This window comes from Gigantopelta aegis, chromosome 14 (assembly GCF_016097555.1).
Source record: "Gigantopelta aegis isolate Gae_Host chromosome 14, Gae_host_genome, whole genome shotgun sequence".
NCBI lineage: Eukaryota > Metazoa > Mollusca > Gastropoda > Neomphalida > Peltospiridae > Gigantopelta > Gigantopelta aegis.
In genome coordinates, this window is record NC_054712.1 from 14,015,722 (window position 1) to 14,032,543 (window position 16,822).

The 16,822-nt window shown below is 48.0% G+C and overlaps 1 protein-coding gene across 1 annotated transcript in view; it reads left to right on the top strand.

The window, feature by feature from the left end:
- LOC121389024 overlaps positions 1-16,472 on the top strand; it is a 150,418-nt gene extending 133,946 nt beyond the window's left edge. The window contains exon 3 of the mRNA XM_041520618.1: positions 14,348-16,472. Within this exon, the coding sequence (XP_041376552.1) occupies positions 14,348-15,747 (1,400 nt within the window). The 3' untranslated portion in view covers positions 15,748-16,472. The remainder of the gene's footprint in view (positions 1-14,347) is intronic.
- Positions 16,473-16,822: the final 350 nt, after the last annotated feature.

The following is a 16,822-nucleotide window of genomic DNA, read 5'->3' on the forward strand; positions in this document are numbered from 1 at the left end:
CCTTACGACGACGAGCACTCTACCACTGAGCTAAACCTCACCACCTACACACCCCTTATTATCCCTCGCGACGAGCACTCTACCACTGAGCTAAACCCACCCCTTATTATCCCTTACGACGAGCACTCTACCACTGACCACTGAGCTAAACCCCACCCCTTATTATCCCACCCCTTATTATCCCTCGCGACGAGCACTCTACCACTGAGCTAAACCGCACCCCTTATTATCTTACACGACGAGCACTCTACCACTGAGCTAAACCGCACCCCTTATTATCCCTTACGACGGGCACTCTACCACTGAGCTAAACCCCACCCCTTATTATCCCTCTACTCGCGACGAGCACTCTACCACTGACCCACCCCTTATTATCCCTACGACGGGCACTCTACCACTGAGCTAACTAACCCCACCCCTTATTATCCCTTACGACGAGCACTCTACCACTGAGCTAAAACCCCCCCACCCCTTACTTAAACCCACCCCTTATTATCCCTTACGACGAGCACTCTACCACTGAGCTAAACCCCACCCCTTATTATCCCTTACGACGAGCACTCTACCACTGAGCTAAACCACCCCACCCCTTATTATCCCCTACGACGAGCACTCTACCACTGAGCTAAACCCCACCCCTTATTATCCCTTACGACGGGCACTCTACCACTGAGCTAAACCGCACCCCTTATTATCCCCTCGCGACGAGCACTCTACCACTGAGCTAAAGCTAAACCGCACCCCTTATTATCCCTTACGACGGGCACTCTACCACTGAGCTAAACCCCACCCCTTATTATCCCTTACGACGAGCACTCTACCACTGAGCTAAACCCCACCCCTTATTATCCCTTACGACGGGCACTCTACCACTGAGCTAAACCCCACCCCTTATTATCCCCTCGCGACGAGCACTCTACCACTGAGCTAAACCCACCCCTTATTATCCCTTACGACGAGCACTCTACCACTGAGCTAAACCCCACCCCATCCCCCCCGAGCACTCTACCACTTATTATCCCCTCCCGACGGGCACTCTACCACTGAGCTAAACCCCACCCCTTATTATCCCTTACGACGAGCACTCTACCACTGAGCTAAACCGCACCCCTTATTATCCCTTACGACGAGCACTCTACCACTGAGCTAAACCGCACCCCTTATTATCCCTTACGACGAGCACTCTACCACTGAGCTAAACCCCACCCCTTATTATCCCTTACGACGGGCACTCTACCACTGAGCTAAACCCCACCCCTTATTATCCCCTCACAACGAGCACTCTACCACTGAGCCACCCCTTATTATCCCTTACGACGAGCACTCTACCACTGAGCTAAACCGCACCCCTTATTTATCCCTTACGACGGGCACTCTACCACTGAGCTAAACCCCACCCCTTATTATCCCTTACGACGAGCACTCTACCACTGAGCTAAACCCACCCCCTTATTATCCCTCTACGACGAGCACTCTACCACTGACTGAGCTAAACCCCACCCCTTATTATCCCTTACGACGGGCACTCTACCACTGAGCTAAACCCCACCCCTTATTATCCCTCGCGACGAGCACTCTACCACTGAGCTAAACCCCACCCCTTATTATCCCTTACGACGGGCACTCTACCACTGAGCTAAACCCCACCCCTTATTATCCCTCGCGACGAGCACTCTACCACTGAGCTAAACACACCCCTTATTATCCCTTACGACGAGCACTCTACCACTGAGCTAAACCCCACCCCTTATTATCCCTTACGACGGGCACTCTACCACTGAGCTAAACCCCACCCCTTATTATCCCTTACGACGGGAGCACTCTACCACTGAGCACTCTACTGAGCTAAACCCACCACCTACCCCTTATTATCCCTTACGACGGGCACTCTACCACTGAGAGCTAAACCGCACCCCTTATTATCCCTCGCGACGAGCACTCTACCACTGAGCTAAACCCCACCCCTTATTATCCCTTACGACGGGCACTCTACCACTGAGCTAAACCGCACCCCTTATTATTCCCTCGCGACGAGCACTCTACCACTGAGCTAAACCACTGAGCTAAACCCCTTATTATCCCCTAACGACGAGCACTCTACCACTGAGCTAAACCCCACCCCTTATTATCCCTTACGACGAGCACTCTACCACTGAGCTAAACCCCACCCCTTATTATCCCTTACGACGAGCACTCTACCACTGAGCTAAACCCCACCCCTTATTATCCCTTACGACGAGCACTCTACCACTGAGCTAAACCCACCCCTTATTATCCCTTACGACGAGCACTCTACCACTGAGCTAAACCCCACCCCTTATTATCCCTCACGACGAGCACTCTACCACTGAGCTAAACCCCACCCCTTATTATCCCTTACGACGAGCACTCTACCACTGAGCTAAACCCCACCCCTTATTATCCCTTACGACGGGCACTCTACCACTGAGCTAAACCGCACCCCTTATTATCCCTTACGACGAGCACTCTACCACTGAGCTAAACCGCACCCCTTATTATCCCTTACGACGGGCACTCTACCACTGAGCTAAACACCCCTTATTATCCCTTACGACGGAGCACTCTACCACTGAGCTAAACCCCTTATTATCCACCCCTTATTATCCCTTACGACGAGCACTCTACCACTGAGCTAAACCCCACCCCTTATTATCCCTTACGACGAGCACTCTACCACTGAGCTAAACCCCACCCCTTATTATCCCTCGCGACGAGCACTCTACCACTGAGCTAAACCCCACCCCTTATTATCCCTTACGACGAGCACTCTACCACTGAGCTAAACCGCACCCCTTATTATCCCTTACGACGAGCACTCTACCACTGAGCTAAACCCACCCCTTATTATCCCTCACGACGAGCACTCTACCACTGAGCTAAACCGCACCCCTTATTATCCCTTACGACGGGCACTCTACCACTGAGCTAAACCCCACCCCTTATTATCCCTTACGACGGGCACTCTACCACTGAGCTATCCCTTACGACGAGCACTGAGCTAAACGGGCACACTACCCTTATAAACATCCCTTATCCCTTACGACGAGCACTCTACCACTGAGCTAACCCCTCACCCCTTATTATCCCTTACGCGACGAGCACTCTACCACTGAGCTAAACCCCACCCCTTATTATCCCTCACGACGAGCACTCTACCACTGAGCTAAACCCCACCCCTTATTATCCCCACTGAGCTAAACCCCACCCCGACGGGCACTCTACCACTGAGCTAAACCCCACCCCTTATTATCCCTTACGACGAGCACTCTACCACTGAGCTAAACCCCACCCCTTATTATCCCCTCGCGACGAGCACTCTACCACTGAGCTAAACCCCACCCCTTATTATCCCTTACGACGAGCACTCTACCACTGAGCTAAACCCCACCCCTTATTATCCCTTACGACGGCACTCTACCACTGAGCTAAACCCCACCCCTTATTATCCCTTACGACGAGCACTCTACCACTGAGCTAAACCGCACCCCTTATTATCCCTTACGACGAGCACTCTACCACTGAGCTAAACCGCACCCCTTATTATCCCTTACGACGAGCACTCTACCACTGAGCTAAACCGCACCCCTTATTATCCCTTACGACGACGCACTCTACTCTACCACTGACTCTACCACCCCTTATTATCCCTTACGACGGGCACTCTACCACTGAGCTAAACCCCACCCCTTATTATCCCTTACGACGAGCACTCTACCACTGAGCTAAAACCCACCCCTTATTATCCCTTACGACGAGCACTCTACCACTGAGCTAAACCCCACCCCTTATTATCCCTTACGACGAGCACTCTACCACTGAGCTAAACCCACCCCTTATTATCCCTTACGACGAGCACTCTACCACTGAGCTAAACCCCACCCCTTATTATCCCTTACGACGGCACTCTACCACTGAGCTAAACCCCACCCCTTATTATCCCTTACGACGAGCACTCTACCACTGAGCTAAACCCCACCCCTTATTATCCCCTCGCGACGAGCACTCTACCACTGAGCTAAACCCCACCCCTTATTATCCCTTACGACGAGCACTCTACCACTGAGCTAAAACCACCCCTTATTATCCCTCGCGACGAGCACTCTACCACTGAGCTAAACCGCACCCCTTATTATCCCTTACGACGGGCACTCTACCACTGAGCTAAACCGCACCCCTTATTATCCCTTACGACGAGCACTCTACCACTGAGCTAAACCGCACCCCTTATTATCCCTTACGACGGGCACTCTACCACTGAGCTAAACCCCACCCCTTATTATCCCTACGACGAGCACTCTACCACTGAGCTAAACCCCACCCCTTATTATCCCTTACGACGAGCACTCTACCACTGAGCTAAACCCACCCCTTATTATCCCTTACGACGGCACTCTACCACTGAGCTAAACCCCACCCCTTATTATCCCTCACGACGAGCACTCTACCACTGAGCTAAACCCCACCCCTTATTATCCCTTACGACGGGCACTCTACCACTGAGCTAAACCCACCCCTTATTATCCCTTACGACGAGCACTCTACCACTGAGCTAAACCCCACCCCTTATTATCTACCCCTGAGCTACGACGAGCACTCTACCACTGAGCTAAAACCACTCACCCCTTATTATCCCTTATCCCTCGCGACGAGCACTCTACCACTGAGCTAAACCGCACCCCTTATTATCCCTTACGACGAGCACTCTACCACTGAGCTAAACCCACCCCTTATTATCCCTTACGACGAGCACTCTACCACTGAGCTAAACCCCACCCCTTATTATCCCCTCGCGACGAGCACTCTACCACTGAGCTAAACCGCACCCCTTATTATCCCTTACGACGAGCACTCTACCACTGAGCTAAACCCCACCCCTTATTATCCCTTACGACGAGCACTCTACCACTGAGCTAAACCCCACCCCTTATTATCCCTTACGACGAGCACTCTACCACTGAGCTAAACCCCACCCCTTATTATCCCTTACGACGAGCACTCTACCACTGAGCTAAACCCCACCCCTTATTATCCCTCGCGACGAGCACTCTACCACTGAGCTAAACCCCACCCCTTATTATCCCTTACGACGAGCACTCTACCACTGAGCTAAACCGCACCCCTTATTATCCCCTCGCGACGAGCACTCTACCACTGAGCTAAACCCACCCCTTATTATCCCTTACGACGAGCACTCTACCACTGAGCTAAACCCCACCCCTTATTATCCCTTACGACGAGCACTCTACCACTGAGCTAAACCCACACCCTTATTATCCCCTCGCGACGAGCACTCTACCACTGAGCTAAACCCACCCCTTATTACCCCTTACGGGCACTCTACCACTGAGCTAAATCCACCCCTTATCATCTACTCACACCGAGCACTCTACCACTGAGCTAAACCCCACCCCTTATTATCTCTCACGCCGAGCACTCTACAACTGACCTAAACCCCACCCTTATTATCTCTCACGCCGAGCACTCTACAACTGACCTAAACCCCACCCCTTATTATCCCTCACGCCGAGCACTCTACCACTGAGCTAAACCCCACCCCACCACCTTATTATGCCCCCGCGACGAGCACTCTACCACTGAGCTAAACCCACCCCTTATTATCCCTTACGACGAGCACTCTACCACTGAGCTAAACCGCACCCCTTATTATCCCCCTTACGACGAGCACTCTACCACTGAGCTAAACCCCACCCCTTATTATCCCTTACGACGAGCACTCTACCACTGAGCTAAATATACCCCTTATTATCCCCCACCCCTTATTACCGCACCCCTCCCCTACGACGAGCACTCTACCACTGAGCTAAACCCCACCCCTTATTATCCCTTACGACGAGCACTCTACCACTGAGCTAAACCCCACCCCTTATTATCCCTTACGACGAGCACTCTACCACTGAGCTAAACCCCACCCCTTATTATCCCTTACGACGAGCACTCTACCACTACCACTGAGCTAAACGACGAGCACTCTACCACTGAGCTAAACCGCACCCCTTATTATCCCTTACGACGAGCACTCTACCACTGAGCTAAACCCCACCCCTTATTATCCCTTACGACGGGCACTCTACCACTGAGCTAAACCCCACCCCTTATTATCCCTCGCGACGAGCACTCTACCACTGAGCTAAACCCCACCCCTTATTATCCCTTACGACGGGCACTCTACCACTGAGCTAAACCCACCCCTTATTATCCCTTACGACGAGCACTCTACCACTGAGCTAAACCCACCCCTTATTATCCCTTACGACGAGCACTCTACCACTGAGCTAAACCCCACCCCTTATTATCCCTTACGACGAGCACTCTACCACTGAGCTAAACCGCACCCCTTATTATCCCTCGCGACGAGCACTCTACCACTGAGCTAAACCCCACCCCTTATTTTTCCCTTACGACGAGCACTCTACCACTGAGCTAACCCCCACCCCTTATTATCCCTTACGACGGGCACTCTACCACTGAGCTAAACCCCACCCCTTATTATCCCCTCGCGACGAGCACTCTACCACTGAGCTAAACCCCACCCCTTATTATCCCTTACGACGGGCACTCTACCACTGAGCTAAACCCCACCCCTTATTATCCCTTACGACGAGCACTCTACCACTGAGCTAAACCGCACCCTTATTATCCCTTACGACGGGCACTCTACCACTGAGCTAAACCGCACCCCTTATTATCCCTTACGACGAGCACTCTACCACTGAGCTAAACCGCACCCCTTATTATCCCCTACGACGAGCACTCTACCACTGAGCTAAACCCCACCCCTTATTATCCCTTACGACGAGCACTCAACCACTGAGCTAAACCGCACCCTTATTATCCCTTACGACGGGCACTCTACCACTGAGCTAAACCGCACCCCTTATTATCCCTTCGCGACGAGCACTCTACCACTGAGCTAAACCGCACCCCTTATTATCCCTTACGACGGGCACTCTACCACTGAGCTAAACCCACCCCTTATTATCCCCTCGCGACGAGCACTCTACCACTGAGCTAAACCCCACCCCTTATTATCCCTTACGACGAGCACTCTACCACTGAGCTAAACCCCACCCCTTATTATCCCTTACGACGGACACTCTACCACTGAGCTAAAGCCCACCCCTTATTATCCCCTCGCGACGAGCACTCTACCACTGAGCTAAACCCCACCCCTTATTATCCCTTACGACGAGCACTCTACCACTGAGCTAAACCCCACCCCTTATTATCCCTTACGACGAGCACTCTACCACTGAGCTAAACCCACCCCTTATTATCCCTTACGACGGGCACTCTACCACTGAGCTAAACCCCACCCCTTATTATCCCTTACGACGAGCACTCTACCACTGAGCTAAACCCCACCCCTTATTATCCCTTACGACGAGCACTCTACCACTGAGCTAAACCGCACCCCTTATTATCCCTCGCGACGAGCACTCTACCACTGAGCTAAAACCTTACGACCCTCTACTTAACCGCACCCCTTATTATCCCTTACGACGAGCACTCTACCACTGAGCTAAACCCCACCCCTTATTATCCCTTACGACGAGCACTCTACCACTGAGCTAAACCCCACCCCTTATTATCCCCTCGCGACGAGCACTCTACCACTGAGCTAAACCCCACCCCTTATTATCCCTTACGACGAGCACTCTACCACTGAGCTAAACCCCACCCCTTATTATCCCTCGCGACGAGCACTCTACCACTGAGCTAAACCCCACCCCTTATTATCCCTCACGACGGGCACTCTACCACTGAGCTAAACCGCACCCCTTATTATCCCTTACGACGAGCACTCTACCACTGAGCTAAACCCCACCCCTTATTATCCCTTACGACGAGCACTCTACCACTGAGCTAAACCCCACCCCTTATTATCCCTCGCGACGAGCACTCTACCACTGAGCTAAACCGCACCCCTTATTATCCCTTACGACGAGCACTCTACCACTGAGCTAAACCCACCCCTTATTATCCCTCGCGACGAGCACTCTACCACTGAGCTAAACCGCACCCCTTAATTATCCCTTACGACGGGCACTCTACCACTGAGCTAAACCGCACCCCTTATTATCCCCTCGCGACGAGCACTCTACCACTGAGCTAAACCCCACCCCTTATTATATCCCTTACGACGAGCACTCTACCACTGAGCTAAACCCCACCCCTTATTATCCCTTACGACGAGCACTCTACCACTGAGCTAAACCCCACCCCTTATTATCCCCTCGCGACGAGCACTCTACCACTGAGCTAAACCCCACCCCTTATTATCCCTTACGACGAGCACTCTACCACTGAGCTAAACCCCACCCCTTATTATCCCTTACGACGGGCACTCTACCACTGAGCTAAACCGCACCCCTTATTATCCCTTACGACGAGCACTCTACCACTGAGCTAAACCGCACCCCTTATTATCCCCTCGCGACGAGCACTCTACCACTGAGCTAAACCGCACCCCTTATTATCCCTTACGACGGGCACTCTACCACTGAGCTAAACCGCACCCCTTATTATCCCTACTTAGCTCCCTTATTATCCCTCGCGACGAGCACTCTACCACTGAGCTAAACCCCACCCCTTATTATCCCTTACGACGGGCACTCTACCACTGAGCTAAACCCCACCCCTTATTATCCCTTACGACGAGCACTCTACCACTGAGCTAAACCCCACCCCTTATTATCCCTTACGACGGACACTCTACCACTGAGCTAAAGCCCACCCCATATCCCTTACTCTACCACTGAGCTTATCCCTTACGACGAGCACTCTACCACTGAGCTAAACCCCTTATTATCCCCCCTTATTATCCCTTACGACGAGCACTCTACCACTGAGCTAAACCGCACCCCTTATTATCCCTTACGACGGGCACTCTACCACTGAGCTAAACCGCACCCCTTATTATCCCTTACGACGGGCACTCTACCACTGAGCTAAACCCACCCCTTATTATCCCCTCGCGACGAGCACTCTACCACTGAGCTAAACCCCACCCCTTATTATCCCTTACGACGGCACTCTACCACTGAGCTAAACCCCACCCCTTATTATCCCTTACGACGAGCACTCTACCACTGAGCTAAACCCCACCCCTTATTATCCCTTACGACGAGCACTCTACCACTGAGCTAAACCGCACCCCTTATTATCCCTTACGACGGGCACTCTACCACTGAGCTAAACCCCACCCCTTATTATCCCTTACGACGAGCACTCTACCACTGAGCTAAACCCCACCCTTATTATCCCTTACGACGAGCACTCTACCACTGAGCTAAACCCCACCCCTTATTATCCCTTACGACGAGCACTCTACCACTGAGCTAAACCCCACCCCTTATTATCCCTTACGACGACGAGCACTCTACCACTGAGCTAAACCCACCCCTTATTATCCCCTCGCGACGAGCACTCTACCACTGAGCTAAACCGCACCCCTTATTATCCCTTACGACGAGCACTCTACCACTGAGCTAAACCCCACCCTTATTATCCCTTACGACGAGCACTCTACCACTGAGCTAAACTAAACCCCACCCCTTATTATCCCTTACGACGAGCACTCTACCACTGAGCTAAACCCCACCCCTTATTATCCCTTACGACGGGCACTCTACCACTGAGCTAAACCGCACCCCCCCTCGCGACGAGCACTCTACCATGAGCTATACCCTTATTATCCCCGACGAGCACTCTACCACTGAGCTAAACCCCACCCCTTATTACTACGACGCACTCTACCAGCACTCTACCACTGCGGGCACTCTAAAGCCCCACCCCTTATTATCCCTTACGACGAGCACTCTACCACTGAGCTAAACCCCACCCCTTATTATCCCCCACGACGAGCACTCTACCACTGAGCTAAACTGAGCACCCCTTATTATCCCTTACGACGGGCACTCTACCACTGACTGAGCTAAATCCCTCACGACGGGCACTCTACCACTGAGCTAAACCGCACCCTTATTATTACGAGCCTCTACACGACGAGCACTCTACCACTGAGCTAAACCCCTAACCCCCCTTATTATCCCTTACGACGGGCACTCTACCACTGAGCTAACCCTTATTATCCACGACCCTTATGAGCTACCCCCTTATTATCCCTTACGACGAGCACTCTACCACTGAGCTAAACCCCACCCCCTTACGACGGCCTCTACCACTGAGCTAAATCCACCCTTATTATCCCTCGCGACGGGCACTCTACCACTGAGCTAAACCGCACCCCTTATTATCCCTTACGACGCACTCTACCACTGAGCACTCTACCACTGAGCTAAACCCCACCCCTTATTATCCCTTACGACGGGCACTCTACCACTGAGCTAAACCGCACCCCTTATTATCCCATACGACGAGCACTCTACCACTGAGCTAAACCGCACCCCTTATTATCCCTTACGACGAGCACTCTACCACTGAGCTAAACCCCACCCCTTATTATCCCTCACGCCGAGCACTCTACCACTGAGCTAAACCCCACCCTTATTATCCCTCACGACGAGCACTCTACCACTGAGCTAAACCCCACCCCTTATTATCCCTTACGACGAGCACTCTACCACTGAGCTAAACCCCACCCCTTATTATCCCTTACGACGAGCACTCTACCACTGAGCTAAACCCCACCCCTTATTATCCCTCACGACGAGCACTCTACCACTGAGCTAAAACACCCCTTATTATCCCTCACGACGGGCACTCTACCACTGAGCTAAACCCCACCCCTTATTATCCCTACGACGGGCACTCTACCACTGAGCTAAACCGCACCCCTTATTATCCCTACGACGAGCACTCTACCACTGAGCTAAACCCACCCCTTATTATCCCTTACGACGAGCACTCTACCACTGAGCTAAACCCACCACTGAGCTATTATCCCTCGCGACGAGCACTCTACCACTGAGCTAAACCCCACCCCTTATTATCCCTTACGACGGAGCACTCTACCACTGAGCTAGTAAATTGTACCCTTATTATCCCCCTTTCGACGAGCACTCTACCACTGAGCTAAACCTAAACCACCCCTTATTATCCCAAAAGCGACGAGCACTCTACCACTGAGCTAAACCGCACCCCTTATTATCCCTTACGACGAGCACTCTACCACTGAGCTAAACCCCACCCCTTATTATCCCCTCGCGACGAGCACTCTACCACTGAGCTAAACCCCACCCCTTATTATCCCTGCCTTGAAATATGACGAGCACTCTACCACTGAGCTAAACCCCACCCCTTATTATCCCTTTACGACGAGCACTCTACCACTGAGCTAAACCCCACCCCTTATTATCCCAGACGACAGTGGTTACTGCAGCTGTGTCTCAACACTCCATTATTTTTCAGTAATGGAAAGATGAAACCCTACTTAATTAACCCACCAAAATCATTGGTGTCAAACTTCATACTAACACATATTCGTATAAAATTATTATTTAGTGGTGTATTTTAAGTAGGGGAATATCATTGTAATTCTCCATTCCCTAGCGGGCCTCGTCTCCATTATTTTTCATGAATGGAGAGTTACTCAGACATTCCCCTATACTTAAAGGGACATTCCTGAGTTTGCTGCAATGTTTAAGATGTTATCGCCTAACAGAGACTTTTTAACGATTGTAATTACATATCAAATATATTTTTCTGCATAAAATGTTAGTGGCTGTATATTAAACGTGTTTCTGATCGTTATAATATTTGTACTAGGTTAAATTTCATTTTATTTACTAAAATATGTTGTTTTCGTACGTATAAAATTATTTGAAGAGAGAATCCACTTTGGGCTTCATACAAATATTAAGACGACCAGAAACCCACTGAATATACAGACACTAATATTCTAAACAAGAAAATATACTTAATATGTAAGTTTAATCGTAGACATATTTTATTAGTCGGAAACATCTTACAATGCAACAAACTCAGGAATGTTCCTTTAAAACTGCATGTGTCATAACTCGGTGAAACAGACTCTTCGGCGTCTTTAATAAAGTGTTTGTCTGCCCTTAACTACAAATCCCGCTGCTAGATGTCGCCGTATAGAATTAACTCCGCGTTGAGACATATTTGTGGATACATTTTGTCATTCACGTCCCAGCTCTCTTTGCAATGGAGGCAGGGTGTAGGGTTGATGGTTATGTCTCACCCTCGTGCTTACTGTGTGTGCACGGATTTGTCTGTTACAATGAACCGAAGCATGCCTATTGCGTGTTTGTGTTGAATTAGCTTGAGCCTAGCCATTTAACACTTTTCAAATTTAATATCCGATATTAAAGTTTCCAAGTTTTTTTCAATGGCTACCATGCATGGTTAGATTCACTTTTGAAGAAGCCACTTGCATACTTCAGTTTACTCATGCACGTGCTTTTGGTGCAAAACCTGTTTTCCGACCCGGACAGTGAAACGCCTAACTGATTGCAACTTTTGTTGGGTGATTTTATTCACATGACATATACAGGGTGTATTATACCAAATGAAATCCCATTGACGACAGTAGTAACATATGTGGCTAAATCTTCTACATTCAGCGTATCAGTCGACATATACACCATGAATATAAATACTACTACCCCTCACCCTTAAGGCAAATGAGATTTTATTTAGGGTTCAGCTGCTCATTTCAGATATAACAAGTAGTGTCTATGACTATCCCAGTTTCGCATCAAAAACTTATTACAGCTTTTGTTGGATGATCTTATTCAAAGGATGTGATAGCGTCATATATACGAAATTTGTAAGTATTTTAGAGAATATGGCATTTCAAAGGTGTATAATTTCTTTTGTTGTTCATTATACATAAAAATCCAAAGGCAAACTAGTCAAAACCATTACTATACATTGTTTATGTATACACAGAGAAATTAATTAAAGGGACATTGCTGCATTGAAAGATGTTTCCGACTAATAAAACATTTCTACGATCAAACTTACATATTAAATATATTTTCTTGTTTAAAATATCAGTGTCTGTATATTCAATGTGTTTCTGGTCGTCTTAATATTTGTAAGAAGCCCAAACGCGATTTTGTCTTCAAATAATTTCGTACGTACGAAAAAAACAAAAGCATTTTAGGAAATAAAATTAAATTTAACCTAGTACAAATATTAGAACGATCAGAAACACGTTTAAAATACAGCCACTAATATTTCATGCAGAAACATATATTTGATATATAATTACAATCGTTAAAAAGTCTCTGTTAGTCGATCACATCTTAAAAATTGCGGCAAACTCAGAAATGTCCCTTTAAGAACCCCTTTGGTAAACCAACAATGCAGGTTTTATTTGATATATCCTTAGAGATGCTTTCCATTTAGACTCTAGAGGATGTTCTGGCAGTCGCAGAGGCTACATTGTACGGAAATACTTAATCGTAGCCAGCAGGATGTAACATCTCGCGAAATGCGATTTTAAGCTACGCACTTTTTTGTAAGCCACGCCCCAATATCACAAAGGAGTCCAATTTTTCCGCGGGAAATAAAGATAAACATGAACGAGTAATGTCCTACTATATTTGTAAATTATGCCAAATATAGATTTGTGTTATTGTAACAAGCATTTAATAAAATATTAAGTAATACAACTCATGCATATTCAGTAGGCGCTGAGTAGTTGACGACTCTCAATGTCTACGATCTAGTCTCTCCCTACATTGTAGGCTGTCGGGAGTGGCAGCAATTACCTCGCGATAGTATCAGACAACTCATTCGGGCCATCAGAAGAAAGGTAAAGGCTGTCACACGGGCACATGACGGCCCCACTCGCTATTGATGTTCAGACGAGATGTCTTTATGAGATTACAATCAACCCTGTTGGATAGAGATGTCAAATATACCCGGTCATAGAACTTTCTATATCCATAATTGTTGTTGCTCCATTTGCCTCAAATACAATACAGTCAAAATTGTTATTAACGCAATTAAAATATTGAACATTACCATCATTATTAGTGTTTTGGTTAGTCAATAGTCTCATCGTTCAGGTAACAATGTTTCCATCATATTTAAGACTGGACATGAGCAAGAATATTTTGTTAAGAGAGTCATGTTACAAATAAACCATAAAAATGTTGATTATCGACACTTGTTGCTTTTGTTTTTATATATAAGCGTTTATTAGCGTTTAACCCCGCCCCACTCTTAGAGTAAAGTCAGTACGCTCCCAAAAGTTTTGCTAATTTGAGGGAAGCTTCAAATAAACTTTTCCCGATAATATTATTTGATTATGTTTGTCAGTGTATTTAGTATAAGACTGTATTTAATAATTAATTATCTTTTTTTTCAGATTTGTGTTATCAGCAATGGCAACTCATTCCCGAAAGTGTTAACGCACTATACGTGGCTTCAAAGAATTCCTGTGCGATGAAATTAAAATTCGTAACCAGTGACAAGAAAATACACACAATGAATAGTTTCGGTGTTTCGAGTGACAATACCTGGGCACAGTCGTTGTTTCACCTCAGTAAGTCATCTTGGAATACGTTTGATGCCAATCCTCAAAGAATGTTTAACATTACCGTGAATGCGAAATATCAAACTGTGGTCGCATTTGACATAGAGGGATCAATGGCGCCGTCCTCTACAAAAGAGATCACAGCCACCTGGTACGTGAAAAACTTCTCAAATGTGACGCCATTCTTTGAAAATGACGCCAGTGGAGCAGCTGTCACGGGTGATCTGGATGCGCTTGTTGCGAAAATCCGAGGAGGCTCTGCCATAGTATCTCTTACAACTGTGTTTGTAAGTGAGAACTTAAAACAGGTAGCTGGGGGTGGTATTGACCGCCTAGCAAAGACCATTCCATCAACACATGCATCATTTTCTTCGAAGCCATTCTGGTTTCTGTACAGATTCACTAGTAGCGGCTCGAAGCATGTTCTTCGCTGGCATGTTGGGGAAGGAAGTTACAAGTCAAACAAGACGAACCATGTGCCTAACACTTGGTGCACCGATGATTGCTGGATTAAGGTATTCACTGTAGATCAGCTTGGCAAAGGAGTCCACGGCTCTACCACCCAGTTGGCTCGTTCTCTTCTTAGTGGTCACCGACTTAGAGTCTATACAATGGGAGTCGCTGCTAATACCAAAACTATCTACATTCATAATGAGACCATCACGGCATGTCTACAAGACATGATGGAACCAATTGGCGTCGATAACCTCGATCAATCTGGAACGGCTGAAAGGGTTATGACATCCTCCAGTGGTCAAATCCAGATTCGCGCATACACGTTTGAAACGGACACGATAAAAAAAGATACACAGGTTCAGAAAAACATAGACTGGTTTGTGGACACGCGTGAATGGATCCAGGTTCTCTCAGTGACAGGCGATGGACAGAATCTGAGTGGATCAGTTGCAGGCCTGAGCGAGAAGGTTCAGATGGGTGCCTCAGTCCGTATAGTCGTGGAGTACACAAATGGGTTATGTCAAATAGTGGATGCTGATCACCTCGAAGTGTCGTCTGCTGGTCACGTGGCTGCTGAAATCATCTACAACACCAACGTGAAGTTCGGGGAGAATTACAGCATCGCCTTTGCCAATGCATCGTCTCACCATCTCTGGTCAGCGATCATAACAACAGAGGGCGACTTTAACAAGTATCTGTACACGTATAAGAAAACTGGCGGTGAGCATAAGACTGTGTCACATGTTGACCGATTCACCTGGTTTATTCAGATGTGAGACGGTGATAACACTAGGATCTAGTGACGATGTCTTACAACCGTTTGTCACCAACCTCAACAGTAGTGAGAAACTGTATAAAGGTACTGTTGTGCATACAAATAACCGAGGTGCACTGTTCAGCAACCTATGAGCAACCTACGGAGACATACCAGCACCAGTTAGGTCTAATCACTGAGCTACTTTTGGCCTACTACATTCCAAACCTATTCGTAGCTCCCCACCTTTCCTGTTAGATCGACCATTCCAAATTGCGCCTACATTCCTTCATCAAAAATGCGCACCCTTTCTCTTTGGCTTAATCCTACTGGACATTCCAAATTCCATAGCACCATACCACCCTCCGGCTGTTACCGACCACGGTCGGGCTGCTGGTGCTCCCTTGTACCTGCCAGCGCAGGCGGTCCCTCCTCCTGCCCCCCCCCCCCCCTTCCCTGTCCTGGACAGAGGAACCGGCAGAATGTTTCATTAAAGTCAGTTTGTTTTCTTTAATGACACCACTGTAGCATATTGGTTTATTAATCACTGTTCGACACGTAGTCTTAGAAAGGAAAACCTGCTGCATTTTTACATTAATAGCAATGCATCTTTTATATGCAGTCTTTTACAGACAAGATAGTACATACAGTTGTAGAGCACTGGCTGGAACCCGAAATAGCCTAAAAGACCCATCGACGAGGATCGATCATAAACCGACTTACGTGTTATATACCGTGGACCTACTATACCCCCCCCCCCCCCCCCCCCCCCCCCCGGGATTTTTCAAGATGAGTATATTTTTGAAGCCTATCCATAGACATATTCAAATCAGCTTGTCTGCAGGCAATCTGTTGGTGGGTGTGCCTGTAGGGCACGTTTGAGTGTAGGCACCCTATTTATTTTCAACAGGGCAAATTTCTGATCAAGGTGAATGTTCCACATAATTTTCAAAAATATTTGAAAATAATTCTGGACTATATCACTGCTTTTACTTTAAAGCTGGGTTACTGGTGAGTGTATTCCACCAAAAAATAATACATTTTTGGCATCTGACTAAGCATAGTGAGTCAATGAATTTGAAATGTCCTGAGTATTA